General features: G+C 36.1%; 1 protein-coding gene and 1 non-coding gene across 3 annotated transcripts in view; one reads left to right on the forward strand and one right to left on the reverse strand.

Moving 5' to 3' along the window:
* The window catches only part of MAP9 (microtubule associated protein 9), a 38,827-nt gene extending 18,883 nt beyond the window's left edge, over window positions 1–19,944 (forward strand). Inside the window, exons 7-14 of one of the 2 annotated variants that reach the window (XM_030312871.2) lie at window positions 1,474–1,718; window positions 3,547–3,617; window positions 4,873–5,041; window positions 6,100–6,189; window positions 8,074–8,235; window positions 8,366–8,511; window positions 8,691–8,823; window positions 15,818–19,944. In XM_030312871.2, the coding sequence (XP_030168731.1) occupies window positions 1,474–1,718; window positions 3,547–3,617; window positions 4,873–5,041; window positions 6,100–6,189; window positions 8,074–8,235; window positions 8,366–8,511; window positions 8,691–8,823; window positions 15,818–15,940 (1,139 nt within the window). In that variant the 3' untranslated portion in view covers window positions 15,941–19,944. The remainder of the gene's footprint in view (window positions 1–1,473; window positions 1,719–3,546; window positions 3,618–4,872; window positions 5,042–6,099; window positions 6,190–8,073; window positions 8,236–8,365; window positions 8,512–8,690; window positions 8,824–15,817) is intronic. The other variant, XM_032592881.1, reaches the window with a different exon arrangement.
* Window positions 5,415–5,499, reverse strand: TRNAL-UAG. Its single transcript has one exon. It is a non-coding gene; the product is annotated as a tRNA-Leu (tRNA).
* Window positions 19,945–20,148: the final 204 nt, after the last annotated feature.

Genomic DNA, 20,148 nt, shown 5'->3' on the forward strand with positions numbered 1-20,148 from the left:
CTTAGAACAGTGCCACGGTAAGCACGTAAGTAAGTGTGAGGTGTGACTTACTAATGCATTTCTTTCCTTAGTCCTGTGACATATAGCTTGATGGGAGCTAAAAGGCATAGCTATTTCTAGGACCAGGATGTGTGCATTTATTAAGTGCTTGCCATGTAGTATAATTTTTGTCATTTTACAGATGAGAAAAACTGAAGTGCAAAGATATTGGGAAACATACCCAAAAGTCAGTGCTAAAACCATAATTTGAATCTTTGGCTCCAAAGTCCTTGTTCTTTTTACTGAATACATTAATTGGCAGTTCTAAAGAATTCATTAATGATACTTGGAGTCGTGAGTGCTCTCCAAATGAAAATGTATAACTATAATTGCAAAATTATTTTAAATCCGGCTTAGTTCAAAACCAGTTCCAAAAAATGGCTGTAATAATGAAAGCAGCAGAATTAAGACTTTGACAATAAAAATATAAAGTTGGCCAATAGGTGGATCCTAGTAGAACTGAAAATTGGTGATCACAGACTTCTTTCTGTTGAACATTCCAAAGTGGGGCAGGCAGAATAATAGGAGAAGTTCTGTAATAATGAAACAGAATCTTGGCATGCCACTGCTTGAGGCTGTCCCTTAGAGCATGGAGATGAGTGATAGGCCAGCTTTTAGTGCCCTGTTGGTATCATAGACAACATTTCTGCATCTTGGCAGAAATAAAACTGTCTAGATGGGGGCACCTGGGTGGCTCAGTCAGTGAAGCTTCCGACTTCAGCTCAGGTCATGATCTCGCGGTTCATGAGTTCGAGCCCTGCATCGGGCTCTGCGCTGACAGCTCAGACAGAACCTAGAGCCTGCTTCGGATTCTGTGTCTCCTACTCTCTCTGCCCCTCCCCTGCTCACACTCTGTCTCTCTCTCAAAAATAAATAATAAACATTAAAATAAAATTTAAAAAAAAAACCTGTCTAGAAAAAGACTTTACTCTCTGTGTGGTGGACTCTTCTAAAATTTCATGAATTCTTGGTTCTCCTGCAGCTCAGCAATTTTGCTCCCATACCACTTGTACCTATAGTAGCACAGAGATGTGTACCTCCTGCCCGCACAGCTTCTTGTTCCAGCTAAGAAACACAGGCTTTCAAATAGAATAGATACTGCCCTCTCACTTACTTGGTTTATCATCAACAGGAGCTTTTGGTGTGCCTTTGGTTTAGGGTAGTTATTCCATTCTACTTACTAATATGTTTTTTTTTTTTTTCCTAAGTATTAGGTAAGTCAAATGCTTTAGTACATTAAGTAGCCACTTTCTCTTTTGTACATCACTTTGGGGAAAAGTTTATTCAAGTTGAATACAATAGCTCTCTTCACATTTTATTTTGCATGACAAAGCCATCCTAGGCAATCCTCATTTAGTAGAAAGCCAATGAATCTGTTATCTACCTTATTAGTTCAGAAGAGAGTTTTAGTTTTGTGACTCTGTCTCAAAATAGATCAGAATGAAGAACTTACTGAAAACCACAATTCCTTGAAATCAAATGAAAATGAAGAGAATTCATTTTTGATAGACTTTGTTACTACTCCACATGAGAAATCCAAGGAAAGTCAAGTGATTGCTGATGACCTTGAAGAAGAAAAGGAGAAAGCTGAACTGATCATGAATGAGTTGACAGCTGATCCACCGCTATTGAAATCTCAGAGTATCGTAATATCCACTGATGCAACTGCGCCTTCAAAGGTATTTATATAAAATTATACCTTTTATACTACAGCAAAACTAAAAATAGATCTGTTAAATATTTTACCTGCCGTATTATGTACTCTTGAATTATCTGTAGAAAAATCATCTTTTGATACTGGTATATTATCAAGTGGTTCTTATTTAATTCAAAACTGTTTTACTTCAGGGAAGATTTGCAGTGAATATAATAAAATTCAATATTTCATTAAAAATTATCAAAGGTATATGATCATAATATACTTTTAAATATCTAGAAACATAAACCCATAAGTGGGTAGGTTTCTATAGGTCTTCGTGTTATAAAAATGAATCTATCTGAAACAATTTCTAAGGTTTTGAATTAGCGAATTTTTAAACATTTTGGATATCATTTTTAAACACTTTATACATTTTAAAGGAAATCTTTAAGAAATGTTTACCAACATCTTTCTTGTTTAAATGGATGGACAGTATCATTATTAGAAACATTATTATTATTATAACCTTGAGAACCAGATTTATGGTGTGTAGGATTACTTGAAACTATGCCAGAGTAGTATACTTTTAAAATTTACGGTATAGCATTTTTAGTCTTTATTTCTCTTGAGGCTAGTCTTTATTTCTTATAGCTATAGTCAGCTGGTGACTGTGTATTTACTATTGGGGAAGGTAACAGTGCTAGTTGAAGACTTGTGGTTGAATAGGACTTTTATAATACAGAATACTAATGCTTTGTATTAAAATTTACAGAGAAGGCTCATTAAACCATGCTCCAGGTATATTGTTCGTAACCACTTTCCTTAGGAAAAATCACTCATGCCAAGTAAGCCATGTAGGTTTCTATCTGTGTTCTCACTTGAATGCTAGCAGCCTTCTGTGTAAAGGAGAGAAGTTACTCCTTAAAAAGAAGAAGGGTATTTGGAATTTATAGATGGGATCCTAGAAATGTCAAACAGAGGCAGTTCTAAATTACAACAGGCAATTTATATATAATAAGTAAGACCATGACATTTCTTTTGACTGAATCCTTGGCTTTATCCTTACTCCCCTTAAAGGACCTTCCTTAAGTCTGAATCACATCATTTCCCTGCTAAGGTCTCTTTGTTGGATTGTCATCATAAGAATAAAATGCAGAGGGGCACCTGGGTGGCTCAGTTGGTTAAGCGTCTGACTCTTGATTTCTGCTCAGGTCATGATCTCACCGTTCATAAGTTTGAGCCCCAGGTCTGGCTCTGTGCTAACAGCACGGAACCTGCTTTGGATTCTCTCTCTCTCTCTCTCTCTCTCCCTCCCTCAAAATAAATAAATCAACTTTAAAAAAAATAAAATAAAATGCAAACATTTTACCACTTCCTAAGGACCTCACACATTCTACTCTGACCATCTGTTCCTCCACTCTCCCTGTCATTCACTGTGCTTCAGCATCATTCACCTTTTTCTGTTTCTCAACATTATCAAGTTCTTTCCCTTCTCGAGTTCTTAGCCCTTACTACGTCTTTCTTTCCGTAGACCTTCCTTCATGTGGCCCCTTTCTTCTCGTCATTTATCTTAGCACTGATGTCAAGACCTCAGGGAGGCCTTTCCTGATCACTGTCGTTAACATAATCCCTCACTCTAGTCACTGTCACAGGGCCCTAGCTTATCCCCTTCTTGACTCACATTTGTTTTTGTGTTTCATGTCCATCAGCCCTCCCTAAAGTGTAGTATCCTTATTAGTTCCCAGGGACTGCTGTACTTGACACATAGTAGATGCTTCAAAAACATTGATTTCCTTGCAGCTTGGCCCCTAAGTCTAACTGTGATAGTTATGAGGAGTAATCCATCTATGGTATTTTCTATTTAATAGAAAACAATTGAAGACAGAAATATGAAGAATAAAAAATCAACAAATAATAGAGCATCCAGTGCATCTGGCAGGTAATAAAGTTATTATTATCCCAAATGTATGAGTTTATTTCCAACAGAGCTAATTTTAGCTTAACTTCTGTAAAGTGAATTTCATTTGGTGTTACTTGATTTTCTTTAAATTCCCATCTCATGAAATGAATGAAGTAGTTATTTCATGATAAGACTCCTCAGTTGATCATGTTCTTTTATGATGAGGAATTTATTAGGGATTCTCTATACTCTACATTATTCCTGGGTTAGAGTTTCTTTGCTGTATGGTAATAAAGCTAAAGTCCAGCATTGGACTTCTCTATTAAGTGTCTTTGTCTGACACATGACAATTATACTTAAAACCTTGAGGTTCTGTGGACTAAGGTGGTTTATTAAAATGACAAGATTCTTGGGGCGCCTGGGTGGCGCAGTCGGTTAAGCGTCCGACTTCAGCCAGGTCACGATCTCGCGGTCCGTGAGTTCGAGCCCCGCGTCAGGCTCTGGGCTGATGGCTCAGAGCCTGGAGCCTGTTTCCGATTCTGTGTCTCCCTCTCTCTCTGCCCCTCCCCCGTTCATGCTCTGTCTCTCTCTGTCCCAAAAATAAATAAACGTTGAAAAAAAAAAAAATTAAAATGACAAGATTCTATATTGCTTCCTTCATGCTGATGATAATGAATGTCTAACTCATAAATGCTAATCAAAAGCTTCTGTCTTTTAAATTACCATTAATCAAATAAAGCAAGGGTCAGCAAACCTTAACTGTAAAATGCCAGTTAGTACATGGATTAGGATTTATGGGCCATACTCTCTTGTAACTACTCAGTTCTGCTGTTATAGCAGGGAAACAGCCTTAGGCAACATGTAAATGAATGATCTTAGCTGTGGTTCAGTAAACTTACAAAATAAGTAAACTGTACAAAACTGGGTAGTGGGCCATATTTTCCTGCCAACCCCTGAAGTAGAAAATGCTATTCTAACTATTTAGAATTGTTTTTTTGTAACAAAATGATACAAGAGACTTAAAATCTACTTTATTTATATTATTTTCTCCATGTAACTTGAGATGTAATCCATGTTTCTTAAAAATGTTCTAATTACAATTTTCTAGAAAGAGCAAGTACTTTGAAGCTCTTAGTAAGAAAAGACTATCATCGTCTTTTTTTACATTTTCAAAGTACTTATAACTTATTAATTTATAATGTAATTTCAAATATAGTAGCTGTAAATTCTAATGTATTTTTCTCCTACCAAGTGCAATTGTAGTAACTGTGTTGGTTTCTTTGGATCTTTTCAGATTAATGACCTCTGACTTTTTAAAGAAATCTAGTTCTATAAGGAGACCACCATCAGCATCTACCTCTTCTCACTATTTAGGGACTTTGAAAGTCTTGGACCAAAAGCCCCCACAGAAACAGAACCTAGAACCTGAACGAGCAGATAACATAAGGGCAGCTGTTTATCAGGTAAAAAGGAAAACATTCTTTAAAAATGAAGAGTCACCTAATAAGGTTACCCGTTTATCAAGGAGTAAAATGACCCTGTCAGAAATGGTGGTTTAATACTTGATTTATTGGGAAAAATGTTCCTTTATAATACCTGAGCAACCCAAAGTTTTTTGTTTTTTTTTTACTAAATTATTTCTTCTAAGCTTTGCTTAACCAATCATAGCTGTTTTTTTTTTATTTTTTATTTTGTAAGTTTCTTTTCTTTTTTTTTTTACATTCATTTATTTTTGAGAAACAGAGTGAGACAAAGCATGAGTGGGGGAGGGGCAGAGAGAGAAGGAGACACAGAATCCGAAGCAGCCTCCAGGCTCTAAGCGAGTGGTCAGCACAGAGCCTGATGTGGGGCTCGAACCCACAAACTGTGAGATCACGACCTGAGCCTAAGTCAGATGCTCAACCGACTGAGCCACCCAGGCGCCCCCATAGCTGTTTTTAAAGAAAGAGAATATGCCATGAAAATTTATAAAATTCCAGCCAAAGCAAAAATATGGTTAAGGTCTATATACGTTTTTATGCTTTTTCTTCTTAAAATGTATGAACAAATGAACAAATGTATGAACAAATTTATGAACAAAAAGTTTTAATTTTTTTCTTTCCTAAGAATTTGTATTTGAAGTAAGCTTGCATAGCAAAAGACTTTCCTGATTTTTCCTCATTTCCAAAAAGGTCCTTTTTTTTTTTTTTTCTTGTCTTGTTTATTACACTACATAGTACACTTTAGAAAATTGTACTTGAGAAATTTGGAGAAAAATGTGAACTTTCCTGTAGCCATTATATTCAATCTTTGAATTCTGTTGTTAAATCTAAGAAAGATGACAGACATATTTTTTATTCATACTTATCTTTATATATTACAATATTATTAGAAAAAGAAAAATGATACTAGTGTATATAGAATTTCTAAATTTTGTGTTTTGCCTTTTTAAAATTTTAATCAAATATTTCAGAAATGGATAAGTATTCTAATTCATTTGGGAAACCTTGAATATCATATAGTTTCTTTCTTATTCTCACAGGAGTGGTTAGAAAAGAAAAATGTGTATTTACATGAAATGCACAGAATTAAAAGGATTGAAAGTGAAAACCTAAGGATCCAAAACGAACAGGTATTCTGAAATATAGAAGTGGAAAATACTGTGGATTTTTAAGTCAGTAAAATATCTCTAAATATTTAACATTGCTAAATCTACTGTTGTTTAAATGGCAAAATAACATGCATAAAAGAATTGATTTCTGATTTTATTTCTCTGGTACTTTATACATTTTTAGTTTGATATGAATATAACCGTTTTACATGAAAACAGATACACAGAGATTTCTGTTTTTCGTACTCATTTGACCGTACTCATCGCGAACTTGTTGTTGCTTGTGGACACCTGTTCACTCTTACTTCACTTTTCCCTGTGAAAAATTGACTTCAATCTTACAACTTAGCCAAGAATGTAAAGGGTCATCAGACATTGACCTCTAGTTTTCCTCTTTTCCACCTTGAATTTTTTTTTGTTTTAAATTTTTTTTTAACGTTTATTTATTTTTGAGAGAGAGAGAGAGACAAAGCATGAACGGGGGAGGGTCAGAGAGAGGGAGACACAGAATCTGAAACAGGCTCCAGGCTCTGAGCTGTCAGCACAGAGCCCGACGCGGGGCCCAAACTCACGGACCGCGAGATCATGACCTGAGCCTACGTCGGCGGCTTAACCGACTGAGCCACCCAGGCGCCCCTCCACCTTGAATTTTATATGTATCTTCAAGACCAACCCCTACGTGAACTCTTGAGCCATATCCTTCCCGCTGTCCAGAGGTAGGCTCTTATTTCAGTACTTGAGTCTCTACCTCTAACTCCGTCCTGGTCGTCTCCGACATGCTTAGTTCCTTCGCATCTTCTAAACTAAAAGCCCTCTACTGTGCTGTGCAATACTTCAGTGGGTTCAGAGAGGAAACTATTTCCCAAGTGCAGGGTACTGCATGGAGCAGCCCTGCAGGGGTGTGCCACATCCCCGTCACCACTTTTGCAGCGTTTCTCTGCTGTGCTCAGTGCCAGACACCTTCTCGTGTGATCTGCGCAACTCGGGGAGGTACGTCGTGCCTTCCCTTCTGAATCATGTTTTCTCTAAGGCTTTCTGTCATTTAATGGTAAGCAATATTTTAGAGCAAGCCAAGAATATGGGATTAGATGGAGGTAAGTAAAGTCATAACATACTTACCGTACACTCACCCACATATTTTCCCGTCTGCACATAGTTTCAACATGAGGGCTCTGTTGTTTAGTAACAATTTTATGCTTTGATGTCAGTCAGAACTCCGGTCAAAGCAAAAATCTGTGTGACTTGGCCAATCTACCTCACTCTGACTTACTTTATAAGCCTATAACTTTCCTGATATCTTTCTTTTAATGGAATGCAGGTTTTTTTGAAGTTTATTTATTTATTTTGAAAGAGAGAGAGCAGGGAAAGGGCAGAGAGAGAGGGAAGGAGAGAATCCCAAGCAGGCTGTCAGCACAGAGCCCGACGGCGGGGCTGTATCTCATGACCCTGCGATCGTGACCTGAGCCGAAATCAAGAGTAGGTTGCTTAACCGACTGAGCCACCCTGGTGCCCCCTTAATAGAATGTTTTATTATTAGTATTTTGCAGTAGTACTTGGCCTATTAGTTTGTTTTGACATTTGTTCAGTACACTTCCAAAAAACAGTTCTTTCCCATGAATAGCAGATCAATATCAGATAAATGGTTTAAGAAAAGGACATTTTAAAATGCAATGAGTAAAAATAAAATTAAAATGCAATGAAAAAATCAGATGACTTTTTTTTTTTTTTTGTAAATCAACTTGTCTAAACTATCCTAAATAAATTATCTTCTTGGAAAACAATTTCTAGAAACGATGACTATGTAGGGAATGAAATACAATCTGTATGTGTATATTGGCATCTCCCGATACTTGGCCATCTATTTACCCGCACACATCTAACTGTCTCTTATTTTTTCTGAAATAGAAAAGAGCTGCTAAGAGAGAAGAAGCATTAGCATCATTTGAGGCCTGGAAGGCTATGAAAGAAAAGGAAGCAAAGAAAATCGCCGCCAAAAAAAGACTTGAGGAAAAAAACAAGAAAAAAACCGAGGAAGAAAATGCTGTGAGAAAAGGAGAGGCACTACAGGTATGCAGGGGCTTCGGACATCTGCCTTCCTTATCCTCCCTCGCTCAGCACCTGTGGTACTGATTGACTGCGCTTCTCCTTACCTGGTCACATCCACGGTCAGTAAGAAACTCGTTGTGAACTCTTTCAGGCGTTTGAACGATGGAAAGAGAAAAAGATGGAGTATCTTAGAGAGAAAAATAAAAAGGAGAAAGAATATGAAAGAGCGAAGAAGCAGAAAGAGGAGGAAACTATTGCTGAGAAAAGGAAAGATAACTTAACAGCTGTAGAGAAATGGTAATCCCAAACGAGAACTGTTTTGCTCCATTTCAAATGAATAACGCTCTAGGCTTTTAAAACATCGTTTGCTTGAAATTTACTAATGTATCGGCATCTCATTACCACAAAGATGTATTAGGAAATCTTTATTATAGCCTCTCCTTTAACCACCCAGTGTTTTGTACTGTCCTACATAGGAATGAAAAGAAGGACGCCTTTTTCAAAGAAAAGGAGAAAGAGAGAATAAATGAGAAAAGAAGAGAAGAACTGAAAAAAGCAGAGAAGAAAGATAAAGACAAGCAAGCTATTGATGAATATGAAAAATGGCTGGTAGGTATTGTTTGTTAATGCACCTGTGTCTTATTAATGTACTTTATTCATGACTTTTCTGTGCCTAATTCCAGTTCTTTTTGCCCCTGCCTGCTGGCCATTTCTACTCAAAGCTGCCTTGTTGAATCTGTTCTCTCCCTATGTCTATCATATTGTCTTTGATTTACTCATTTCTGTTAACGCTTCTACTATTCCTTCAAGCACTCAGGCTTAAGCCCTCAGGCATGATACTCTTCCTTACCCGCATTCCCAGGGTTAGTCACTTACCAGTCGTGCCTAGTCTTCCTTTGCAATGACTCTCAGGTGTAAAATCACAGAAAGCTGACAAGTGCACTGCTGAAGGACTTGTCAGCTTTTAGGTGGGACTTGTCATGACACATAGTAATAATGAATTGAACGGTGAGAAAGTTATTCCACTTTTTAAATTCTCTTTTGCTCTTTCCAATGACCTCAAGGAGAAAGTCTCATTTTGGTGCTTTTTAACGAAAGAAAGCAAATAAGAAGTTCGGGAGGAAAATGTCTAGCTGGACTTAACATGTTTCTGTTTTTTAAATATTTTTCTTCTGTTTTAGTCTACTAATGTTTATAGTTCCTTTTCATTGATGTTAAGCAAAATACTGTTTTCTGTTTTAAAATATCATCATATATATACGTGTTTATCAATTTTTGACTAAGAAACGTGTTCATATGAAAAGCACTTTACATCGGTAGGTGGCACATTCACACGGGTAGTTAGCACCCCCATAGGTGGCACATTCATGTGGGTAGTTAGCACTCCGCCTGGGGCAGCAATCACAAAGTGTAAAAGTTGCTCCACAGGGGCATAGCATCCGGTAGGGCTCTCTCCAGTAAGATTTCTTATAAACTTTTTGAATTCATGTCAATGTGCTAGTTAAAAGTACTGTTCAGGGTATTTTGTGGTTGTATTTCTCTGGTTAGGACTGACTTTTAGCATCTTTTCATTTGTGGAAGGGTCACTTGTCATTTTTTTTGTAAACTGTTAATCCATAGGCTTTGCACATTTTTCTGTTGGTCTTTTTCATATTAATTTTCAGAAGCTTTTTTATACACTAGGGAAATAAGCCTATTTCTGGTAGGAGTTACAACCATTTTTTCCCATGGTTTTGTTGATCTCTCAACTTTGCATATAGTATTTTATGCGATGAACAATTTTGTTTTATCTTCTGGTGTCAAATTTATCAGTCTTTTGAGTTCTATTTTCAGGCATAGTTGAAAAGACTTTCTTCATAACTTGAAGTTAAATAAAGTGCTCTCATTTTTCTTCTAGTAACTTTATGATTTTAATATCTTGACATTTTAACATTTGACCAGCTTGTAATTTATCTTACTCGTGATGGGATATATGATTCCAACTTTATTTTTTCCAAACACATCTCCTACAAAAAAGCCTTTTTCCCAATGATTTGAGGTACTGCCTTTGTTATCTGATACATTCCCAGAATTTAGGATCTGTTTCTTCTCTTCTTTTTTTTTTTTTTTTAATGTTTATTTATTTCTGAGGGAGAGAGAGAAAGAAACAGAATATAAGTGGGGGAGGGACAGAGAGAGAGGGAGACACAGAATCCGAAGCAGGCTCCAGATTACGAGGTGTCAGCACAGAGCCTGACGCGGGGCTCAGACTCACAAACCATGAGATCATGACCTGAGCTGACGTTGGACGCCCAACTGACTGAGCCACCCAGGTGCCCCAGGATCTGTTTCTTGACTTTCTGGTCCATGGGTCAATCTCAGATCTCACTGTACTTATTCCATATACTGTTTCATTATCAGGACTTTATATGTTTTCATATCTGTTTTGTTTAATCTTCCTTCATAGCTCCACTTTCAAGTATCTATTATTATTTACTTTTTCACATAAACTTTAGAATCAACAGTAGCTAGAGAAACATTCATGACACAAGGCAGACTATGTAAAGATAAAAACATGAAGCATTTAGGAATAAACTTAAGAAATGTACAAGACAAAGACAACTATGAAGAAAATTTTAGAACACTCCTAAAGGACACAAATGAAGACTTGAGAACATGGATCAAAACTGCTCTTGGATAGAAACAGTCTTATAATGATGTTATAGATGTCAGTTCTCCCTGCAATAATTTACAAATTTAATTCAATCCTAATAAATATAGCAACAGAATTTGTTATTGTTTATGTGTTGACTTCAGTGCTGTTTTATGCCAATTTCAGGCAGAAAAACAATAAGGAATAAGGTGATCAAAATTGGTTTAATGGTTTGAATGAGGAAGGTAGTATTTCGTGATGGCTTTCTTAAACTTTAAAAAAAAAAAATTTTAATGTTTATTTTTGAGAGAGAGAGGGGGGTGGGTGGGGCAGAGAGAGAAGGAGACACAGAATCCGAAGCAGGCTCCAGGCTCTGAGCTGTCAGCACAGAGCCCTATGCAGGGCTCAAACCTATGAACTGTGAGATCACGACCTGAGCCAAAGTTGGACGTTTAACTGACTGAGCCACCCAGGCGCCCCTTCCTTAAACTCTTAAATAGTGCTTGGTTCTAAGAAAAATGAAAACTCTTCATAGATCAAGGAGACATATACTGTGTGCTAGTATCACTTATAGCAACTAAATGTACGTGTTTAAGTTTTCAGTTTTATTTTCACTTATTCTTGAAAGTGGAACAGAATCTCCTTAATGACTAAGCCACAGTTAGGTACATTGTGTTTTATTACAGTACTTAGTCACTTTCTCATCCTGATCAGTCCTCTAGAGAACAAAAACTCATCAATCAAAGATCTACGATGAAAATGACTTGTTTTGATGTCAGTATAACCTCAACAAATATAATGCTACTTATAAAAACATCCATATACAATATGTTACAGAACTACTCCTCCATTTTACCAATCTCTTATTAAAATTTGTTTGCAGATAGTTTGGAAAAACACCCCTATTTAGAAGTCTAAGGACTTTCATTTTAATGTAAAGTTACGTGTCAAAACTTTGCTTTAAAATCTAATTTGAGTAGTGAGCATTGGATGAGTTATTCTTTTAGGGGAAAGTTATAGCCAAAGATCAGTAAGACTCTCTTCTTTATGCTGGTTCCCAGATTAATTAATAGTTGCCTTTAGTAAGAAAATGAATAAAAAGTTCAGTCTCCAACAGACAACAGTCAGAAGGACTTTATAACAAGGTTCTTTTAATTATTAATTATTGCTTGAGTAATATTACCAGTAATTAATTATTACTCAAAATAACATTATAGGTCATCTGAATTGATATTAAGGTTGATAGTTGCTTGTTTCCTATTCTGACCTTTTTAGTATCTACCAGTAAGAACAAACTTGTTTCATGTTTCCCTCTCTCTCTCCATGTTAAATGGAACAGACAAAAAGAGGTTTGGTCAGTTTCTGTGGACACAGCCGAGTCTTTGCTTTTCTGCTACCTAGCAAGAGGGTCTGCCTCCCTCTGAGATACTAAAATGATTGACCGTGACTCAATTATAGTTTTTTTTGTTTTCTCAATTAAGATTCTGAAAGGAGATTCCCTCTTTGCTTTAGTAGGACTAGCAGACATGCAAACATTTTCATGATCTGGAGCAAGGTGTTAAAATAATTTCATACCTCTCTATTCCTTTCGTTTTACGTGAATAATTGTATGTCGATGGAAACCTTGCGTTATCGTATTCTCCTTGTGACATCTATCAGTTCCACACAGGTATGGGTAAAAGAACCGTAGACACCTAATAATTTACCAAAAATGCTGTCCCTCCCAAGCCGCCCAGTCTGCAGAGGCAGTGCTGTTTAAGGGTTCCTGGGTACTGCTGCTCTTTGAGAAAATCACCAAGGTGAGGAAACCACCCAACTTGCAGGTGTTAGCAGAGACTTGGAGAAATGGAAAGACAATCTGAGCTGCAGGGTGAAAGGAGCGAGAGCTGTTAACATTTCAGGTAGTCCTAGATTAATGTCTAGATTTCACGGTACTTCCCACATACTCAGTCATCTCTTTGACGGGTATGTGTACAGGGAAACAAAATGGTTCGAAAATTCATCTGCTTTCATGAAAATGTGAGGTTCTGGAAGATAATATTTTTAAATAAGATGAAGGTCAGAACTGTTCCCATCAAGCAGTAAAATAAAAACTTACCATTCCATTCACCCAGAAGCCAGCGTTCTCGCCTGGATTATTCCCACCACTTTCCAGGATATGTAGCCCTTAATTCCTCATTTGCCTCCAGAGGTGGTCCCACATTCCACTGCTTTTTCTACAGCTAAACTTCTACAGGTTTATTTACACTTCTTAGTTCTCCATACCCTTTTCACCCTCCACACACTCCGAGCTTGTCTCTTTTGCCACTGGGTTACAGAAACTACGCTTTGACAGTTAGTTTTGTCAGACCATGTAGCCATCCAATGTGTTGTTTTCTGCCACATTCCCCGGACCGCTCAAACATTCTAGATAGTCGCATCCTCCTTCTTGCAACCATCTTCTCTCCTGGGTGCCCTGTTCCCCTGGTTTCTCTCACTTCCCGCCCTCCCTTCCCAGCGTCACTTGTTGACTTCTCTTCTATTACGTATGTTCCAGTTGTTACTGTGGCCTGCGGGCCCCCCCACACCTCACTCCCCTGTCTTTTTATTCTCACCTGGCACCCCCTTCCCATCTTCCCAGTTTGAGTCACGCTGGCTCTCTCGTTTCTCCTCACATCCCAAGGTTCTCTGACTTGTCAGAGCCCTGACATATACTGCTCCCTCTGCTTGAAATGCTCTCTCCCCATCGCGTATCACAAGTGGCTTCTCTTACCCATCTTGTCTCACTCACGGTGACATTCCTGAGTCCACTTTTCTTTGCAAGGAAGTACTCCCTTTTGCTCTTTAACAATCACAACGATTTTTTCATGATGTTCCATAGAAATTCTCACAACTCGAAATGATCTGTGGTTTATTTGATTGTTTATTAACTGCCCATTTTGAAAATCCCCTGAGGGACAGGGACCAAATCAGTGTGTTTGGATTTTAGAATCACTTTATGCATGGCCCTCACTATGCTACTTGACCCAGAGTAGGATCTCAGTGCTTAAAAGGTGAATGAATAAACACAAATCAAAGCAATATAGTACCAGTAAAATATTAGACCCCCCAGGGCCCCTCAGTACCTGTTACAAGTAAGGATATGCTATATAATAAAGTAACGCAAATTAATACATGCAGGGGAATTATAATTTGGTTATTTGTGTGTCATTTGGACATAAAATCCTTTCAGAAAATTACCCTACAACAATAGAAACTCCAAAAGAACTAAAGCAATGAATATAAAATGCCAAACAATAGAAGAACCAAAAGAAAATAAAACAGTATCAAGTCTCACAAGATAAGATGCTTTTCTAAACCTAGAAGTGCTGTGGAAATAACAAAGGAAAACATGGACAGATATGAAATTTAAAATCATTAATGCATTAACATAAAAAGTCAGTGTAGGTGCTGCTTGGTGAATTCCTACAGCAGCTTTGAAAAATAAATTATTTCCCAGTAAAGTTGAACGTAGTCAAACCCTACAAACCAATTTTACTCCAAGCATATACATGGAGAGAAAATCTTGACTTATAAGTACAAGGAATCAAACAAGGATGTTTATAACATGGTCGTTGCATGGAAAAAAAAAAAAGAACATCATTCTTTCAACAACAACAATAAAAATTGATTAGTTGTGATAAGTTGCTATGCTGGAATTCTATGAGTATTCTATGGAATATCAAGGAACTAGAGTTATACCTCATATAGCTAGATCTTAGAAATATTAAGATGAATAAAAGAGGATGTTGCAAAAATATATAGTGTGTTCCCTTTTATTATAAATTGTAAAAACATGCAAAAAAATTTACTTATTGGGGGATTAATACATATATGATAGAAGTATTAAATATTATAATAAAATATTACAATAAAATTAAGAGATACACTTGAATGATAAGCATCGAATTCAGAGCAATGGATACCTCAGTGGGGTGGAGAGGAAGGACTGTGATAAGAGAATGAACACCAAGAGCTTCAAAAGTATTGGTCATGTTTTCTTTTAGAAGGCAGATAGCGGTTCACGGGTTTTGACCATATTACTCTTTAAACAGTTGTCATGGCTGAAATATTTCTTATTTTTTGTTTATTTATTTATTTATTTATTTTGGTAAAAAGGACTAAAAGTAACATAGATAAAATGTTTGCTGCAAAGATAATATTTACTGTATGAAACTCTGCAGGGGGCGCCTGAATGACTCAGTCGGTTAAGTGTCTAACTCTTGATTTCGGCTCAGGTCATGATTTCATCATTCACGGGTTCGAGCCCCGCATTGGGCTCTGTGCTGGCAGCACGGAGCCTGATTCTCTGTCTCCCTCTCTCTCTGCCCCTCCCTGACTCATGCTCTATGTCTCTCAAGATAAATAAATAAATAAATTCTGAAAAAGGTGTTTAAGAAAAGTACGCAAATTGCTAAAAATTAAAAGCACTGATATCCATATCGATGAGCCAAATAATTGAGAAAAAAATTCACTTAAAAGTGCTAAAGAAATCAAAATGTGCTCAAACTCAATAATAAGCAAAGAAACATGAGACTTAGCTTTCAACTATTTATGAAAATTTTGAAGTATCCCTGCTGCTATAGCAGATTCAACCTTTGCACCCAGTAAATTTAGTTCTGAGCATCTGTTCTCAGAAAGTCATCCACCAACCTCTAATAATTATTCTCTTTGAGTTATGGAATTTTAGGGTTTTTTCCCATTTTTCACAATTTTATTTAAATATTACCACTTTTAATATTAAAAAATAAGTGATTAAGTGGTGTATTAGTTCCTGTTGGTAGTATTCTTTATAAGCAATCTTCTCTAGCTACTATTCCTTTATAAACAATTAAATCGGAAATGACATTTCAATCTCCTGTAATGGATTATTTTGTTCTTCAATGAGCAACTTGATTTAACAATAATGTTCATATATGTATGTAAATTTACAGTTTTCTGTTTTCTCTTTAGGAAAAGAAAGAAAGGCAGGAAAGAATTGAACGAAAACAGAAGAAACGTCATTCCTTTCTTGAAAATGAGGCACTTCCTCCCTGGAGCCCTCCAAGTCGAACTGTGTTCTCAAAAGTGTTTTGATAATTCTCATTCTTACGTGAGATGTAGTTATTTATCAATTCACTAATTTTAGCCGTGAGTTTAAAACTATTTATTCAGTTAATTATAGTTAGAAGAGTTCTATGTTATTAAACGCCAGCCATTTCCACTGACTGTGGATAAGATGCTTTGGAGTTTAATCAATGAAATAATTGAAGGCATTTTTTTTGGACCGTAGATAAGCTGCCTCAAATGAGAAGCTAATAATCAGATCGCTCTTACCGTTTAAAGAACCCTTTATAATGTCTTTGCAATTGTTACAATCAGGTGACCCATGACCACTTTCAGCCGTGCCCGGTATTGAAGTGTGTGTATTCCCCAGAATAAAGGAAACCATTTAGGTATGACAATCATAGAAATAATTGAATCATTCTGTGAATGATTGTCCACCTAGATTCAGGTTTTAAAAGGAATCATTGCTGGCAGTACACATGTATTATTTTTTCCAAAACTTATCTTTAACTTGAGCGGTTGCACTTGCACTGTACAAGTTAGGTTTTGGTCAGGTGAGGCAGTAGTTCAGTAGAACTCTAATCCTCCAGGCATTCTATTTAAGGAGTATGCCTTATGTTTTAATATGAGTGTATCTGTCCCAGATTTCCATGACAATCATAGACATAGGCATTTGAGTAGACCTCTCAACTTTGTCCTCTAAATTCTATCTCACTTTATTATTTCGGTGATATCAAAAGATATCCGTTTCTTGGCAGTGAAATACTCACACAATTGAGATGGAAATTCCACAAGAGTTCAAGGTCATTATCACTATTATTATTTTCCAGATTTAAGCCATATAGGTGATAAAGGCAATTTTTGACCTCTTAACCTATTCTAGAGTCTTATAGCTTATATTTAGAAGACAGCTGTATAGGAAGATAACTTGTAGAAAATGCCCAAAGAATCTTTATTTATTTATTTGATCTGTTCATATCTTTATATTAATTGGACTCATACTTGAACTGGTCAGCTAATTTATCACAGACCAAATGTATGCTCTCAGAGTTGTAATACTACTTTAGCCAATGATGGGATGCAATGATGGGTGAGAATATAATTACTATTTATTAAGCACCTATTGTATGGTCTCTTCTGGGTCTTTACAAATGTTAATTCTTTGCAACAAGTATTCAACGCAGGTATTATTTTTCAGATTAAAAATACTGAGACTCAGAGAAGTAACTTGCCATACATTTAGCATGTGACATTTGAGATTAGAATCGAGTAAGTCTTCCTCCCCCCAGAATCAATACGCTCATTTTTATGCTCTGTATTATATCAACTTTATAAACACATTTTACCTATGTGTTTATAAAGTTTTTACCTATAAAACCATTTTAGAGATCCTAAAATCGTGCATTGTTACTTAGAGCTTGTATTTCCTTTTAAGAAATATCTGTTTGTTATTAGAGATGGTGAACTTTATTAGATCTATAAAATGAAAGAAGATTTCATAATATGTAAAGAATTAGTCAAATGCCTTGTATGTAGTATCAGAATGTCAGGAAACCCAGCAGGTAGTGGAACATAGGCTTTTGAGATAGTCACTCAGAAGGTCCCACTCTGAGGATTAGGCTGGCTGCAGTGCGTTCAAGATAAGAGACATCACGGATCACTGGATCACATCAGTGCTACAGGTAGTTGTTTTTTGTTTTTTGGTTTTTTTTAATTATAAATAAAACTAGAAGCCTTTTTATACTGCCGGGAACCAGGAGAATACTTCATGAAATTGAAACTATTATCACCAATGTGTATTATCAATATGGGATTTAGCTCCTCTGTTTTTCACCAAATAGATATATATAGTGCCTACCAGGAGGAATCGTTGTTTATGGTATCTAATTAGCTATTCAGAGCTAAGAAGGTATTTGCAAATTCCAGGAAAGTTAAAGGAAAAAAGGTCAGGGATATGAGATCATAAATGCATATGTCATAAATTTCACATTAAATATTTACACTTCCCAATTATTTTCTTCTTCATTATCATTTAGTGGCTTGCTATCATCGCTTCTTAGTTGCAGGAGCACTGAATGAAGTTAGTAATTAATGTAAAGCATATGGCACATAATAAGGACTTAATAAATGTTCATTTTCACTTACTTCCATAAGCCCTGCATTTCCCCACTTCATGTATGTGAGGAGAAGGTCAACACAGATGGGATTGATAATGGTTATTTGACTTACATGTTCTTAGCATGCAAGAAGAAATCTCCACTTTCCTGGCCAGTCTGGCCATCAAAAGAGAATATGGAAGTGAGTTGGATTAGAGACCTCCTAAAAAGAAATCTAAAGAAATCTAAATCTTAGCACTGCTTGTGAAGTAGAATGAAATGGGAAATTGAGGTGTTTGCGAAGACCCAGCAATTCATCTCCCTCAGTAGGGAATTTTTTCTTAACTACGATAAATAATAAATTACTTCCTGTTTACAGTAACACCTGCTGATCAGTTATCTAGTTGAATGAAATCCTCTCTTCTTCCCGTAGCAAAAATAAAGCTGAGTTTTAAGAGCTGGATGAAAGTAAAGTACTGTTGACTTTCTGAGATCCAAAGGAGAGAATCCAACCTGGTAATATTCTCTTGAATGCATTTATCTATTTAAGGGGTATGATTTTCCCATATATTCTTTAAAGTATCAAATATCAATACATTTGCTCATCAAGTTTTCATTAATTTATAGTAGGGAATTCAAATTCAAATTAAAGACACTAAAAGCGTATAGATTTTCAGACTAAAATTCTACTTTTGTAAACTGTATTGATCACTTGAATGTGTACACTTCAAAGTACAGAAAATAAGAATTTAATGAATATTTTGCAATATGACTGAAAACAATTTCCCTAGAAATTGTCAGATTAATACAAAAATAAAATTGTATACAGAATGTATTTTCCCCGTAACAAGCAAGAAAACAGTAGTGCGTTCTATAAATAGAGAAAAACTATATGGCATTTTAGATCAGTAGGAAGTGGCAGTTTTCTTAAAGAAAATAAGAACCATTCAGGGATAACAATTTTCCAGTGGTTTGTATTGCATCCTGTTTTGAAAATGTTAGTAGTTCATTTATTGTTCTAAATAGTATTGAAACTGATGTCTCACTGTTGCCAAAGCGGTAGCTGAAAATAGTTGTGTTCCCAGTTGTATATACCTTGGAGTGATAAAACTATGGATCTGGAAGGGTTTTAATAATTTCATAAAGTTGGCCCAAACACTATTTCTAAGTTGAATGACTACTTTGACTTTCCCAAGCTCAGATCACTAACCATAAGAATCCAAAGTTAGAAATCAGGTGTCCAGTTTTCCGGTTGTAATCAGCCTGCCATTCCACAATTTTGAGATCTGATAAAACTTTCACACTAACTTTTGTAGCCATGGTCATTACCAACTTAGTTCGTTTCGATTCTCTCCAATGGTCCCTTATTCTTCCAGTGCCTTCTCCATAACTCCACCAGATCAAAGCTCTTTGGGCACCTCCACCACTATTTCATGGGTGGGGGGAGTACTGAAGTTTCTTAAGCTCTGGGTCACAGGCTACAGTAAAATGGAAAAAAGGAATTTCTCAAAATGGGAGAAATTGCATGTTAGCCAAAGTAGTTCCTGAGAATAAACTAGTACAGAAAACAAATTTTCCTGAGGTAATGTTGGCTCTAATTTCAATAGTGCTGTAATAAAAGGTATTTAAACCCATATGCTTCCATTCTACACAAAGCAAAGATATTACCAATTGTCCTGCTTCTTAGGTACATTGGCTGACAGAATAATGAATGCTATGTAAATGCTTAACTAGAGACTTCCCTGAATTCTTTTTATTTTAAAATTTCTTGTGATTTGATTATTTTGGAACATGTTACATGTAATTGTATAATGTTAATTAAATTATTGGTATTAAATTTAGGATGTTTAAGAATTACTCGAGGAGATGTATTTAATGTCTGCTTTTTAGTAGCATACTTCATGTTCTGCTTAATTAAAGTTAATCATTAAAGATTTATTTTATTGGGTCCTGTTATTTATTGATTGTGCCAAATTTCATTTCATAACGTTGGAAAATGTGGTGTGAGTTTTATTTGTGGGCTAAAGGTGAAATGATCATTGTCATTTGCAGCAACATGGGTGGATCTAGAGAGTATAATACTAAGCGTAATAAGCCAGAGACAGACAAATAGCATATGATTTCACTCATATGTGGAATTTA

This window comes from Lynx canadensis, chromosome B1 (genome assembly GCF_007474595.2).
Source record: "Lynx canadensis isolate LIC74 chromosome B1, mLynCan4.pri.v2, whole genome shotgun sequence".
NCBI lineage: Eukaryota > Metazoa > Chordata > Mammalia > Carnivora > Felidae > Lynx > Lynx canadensis.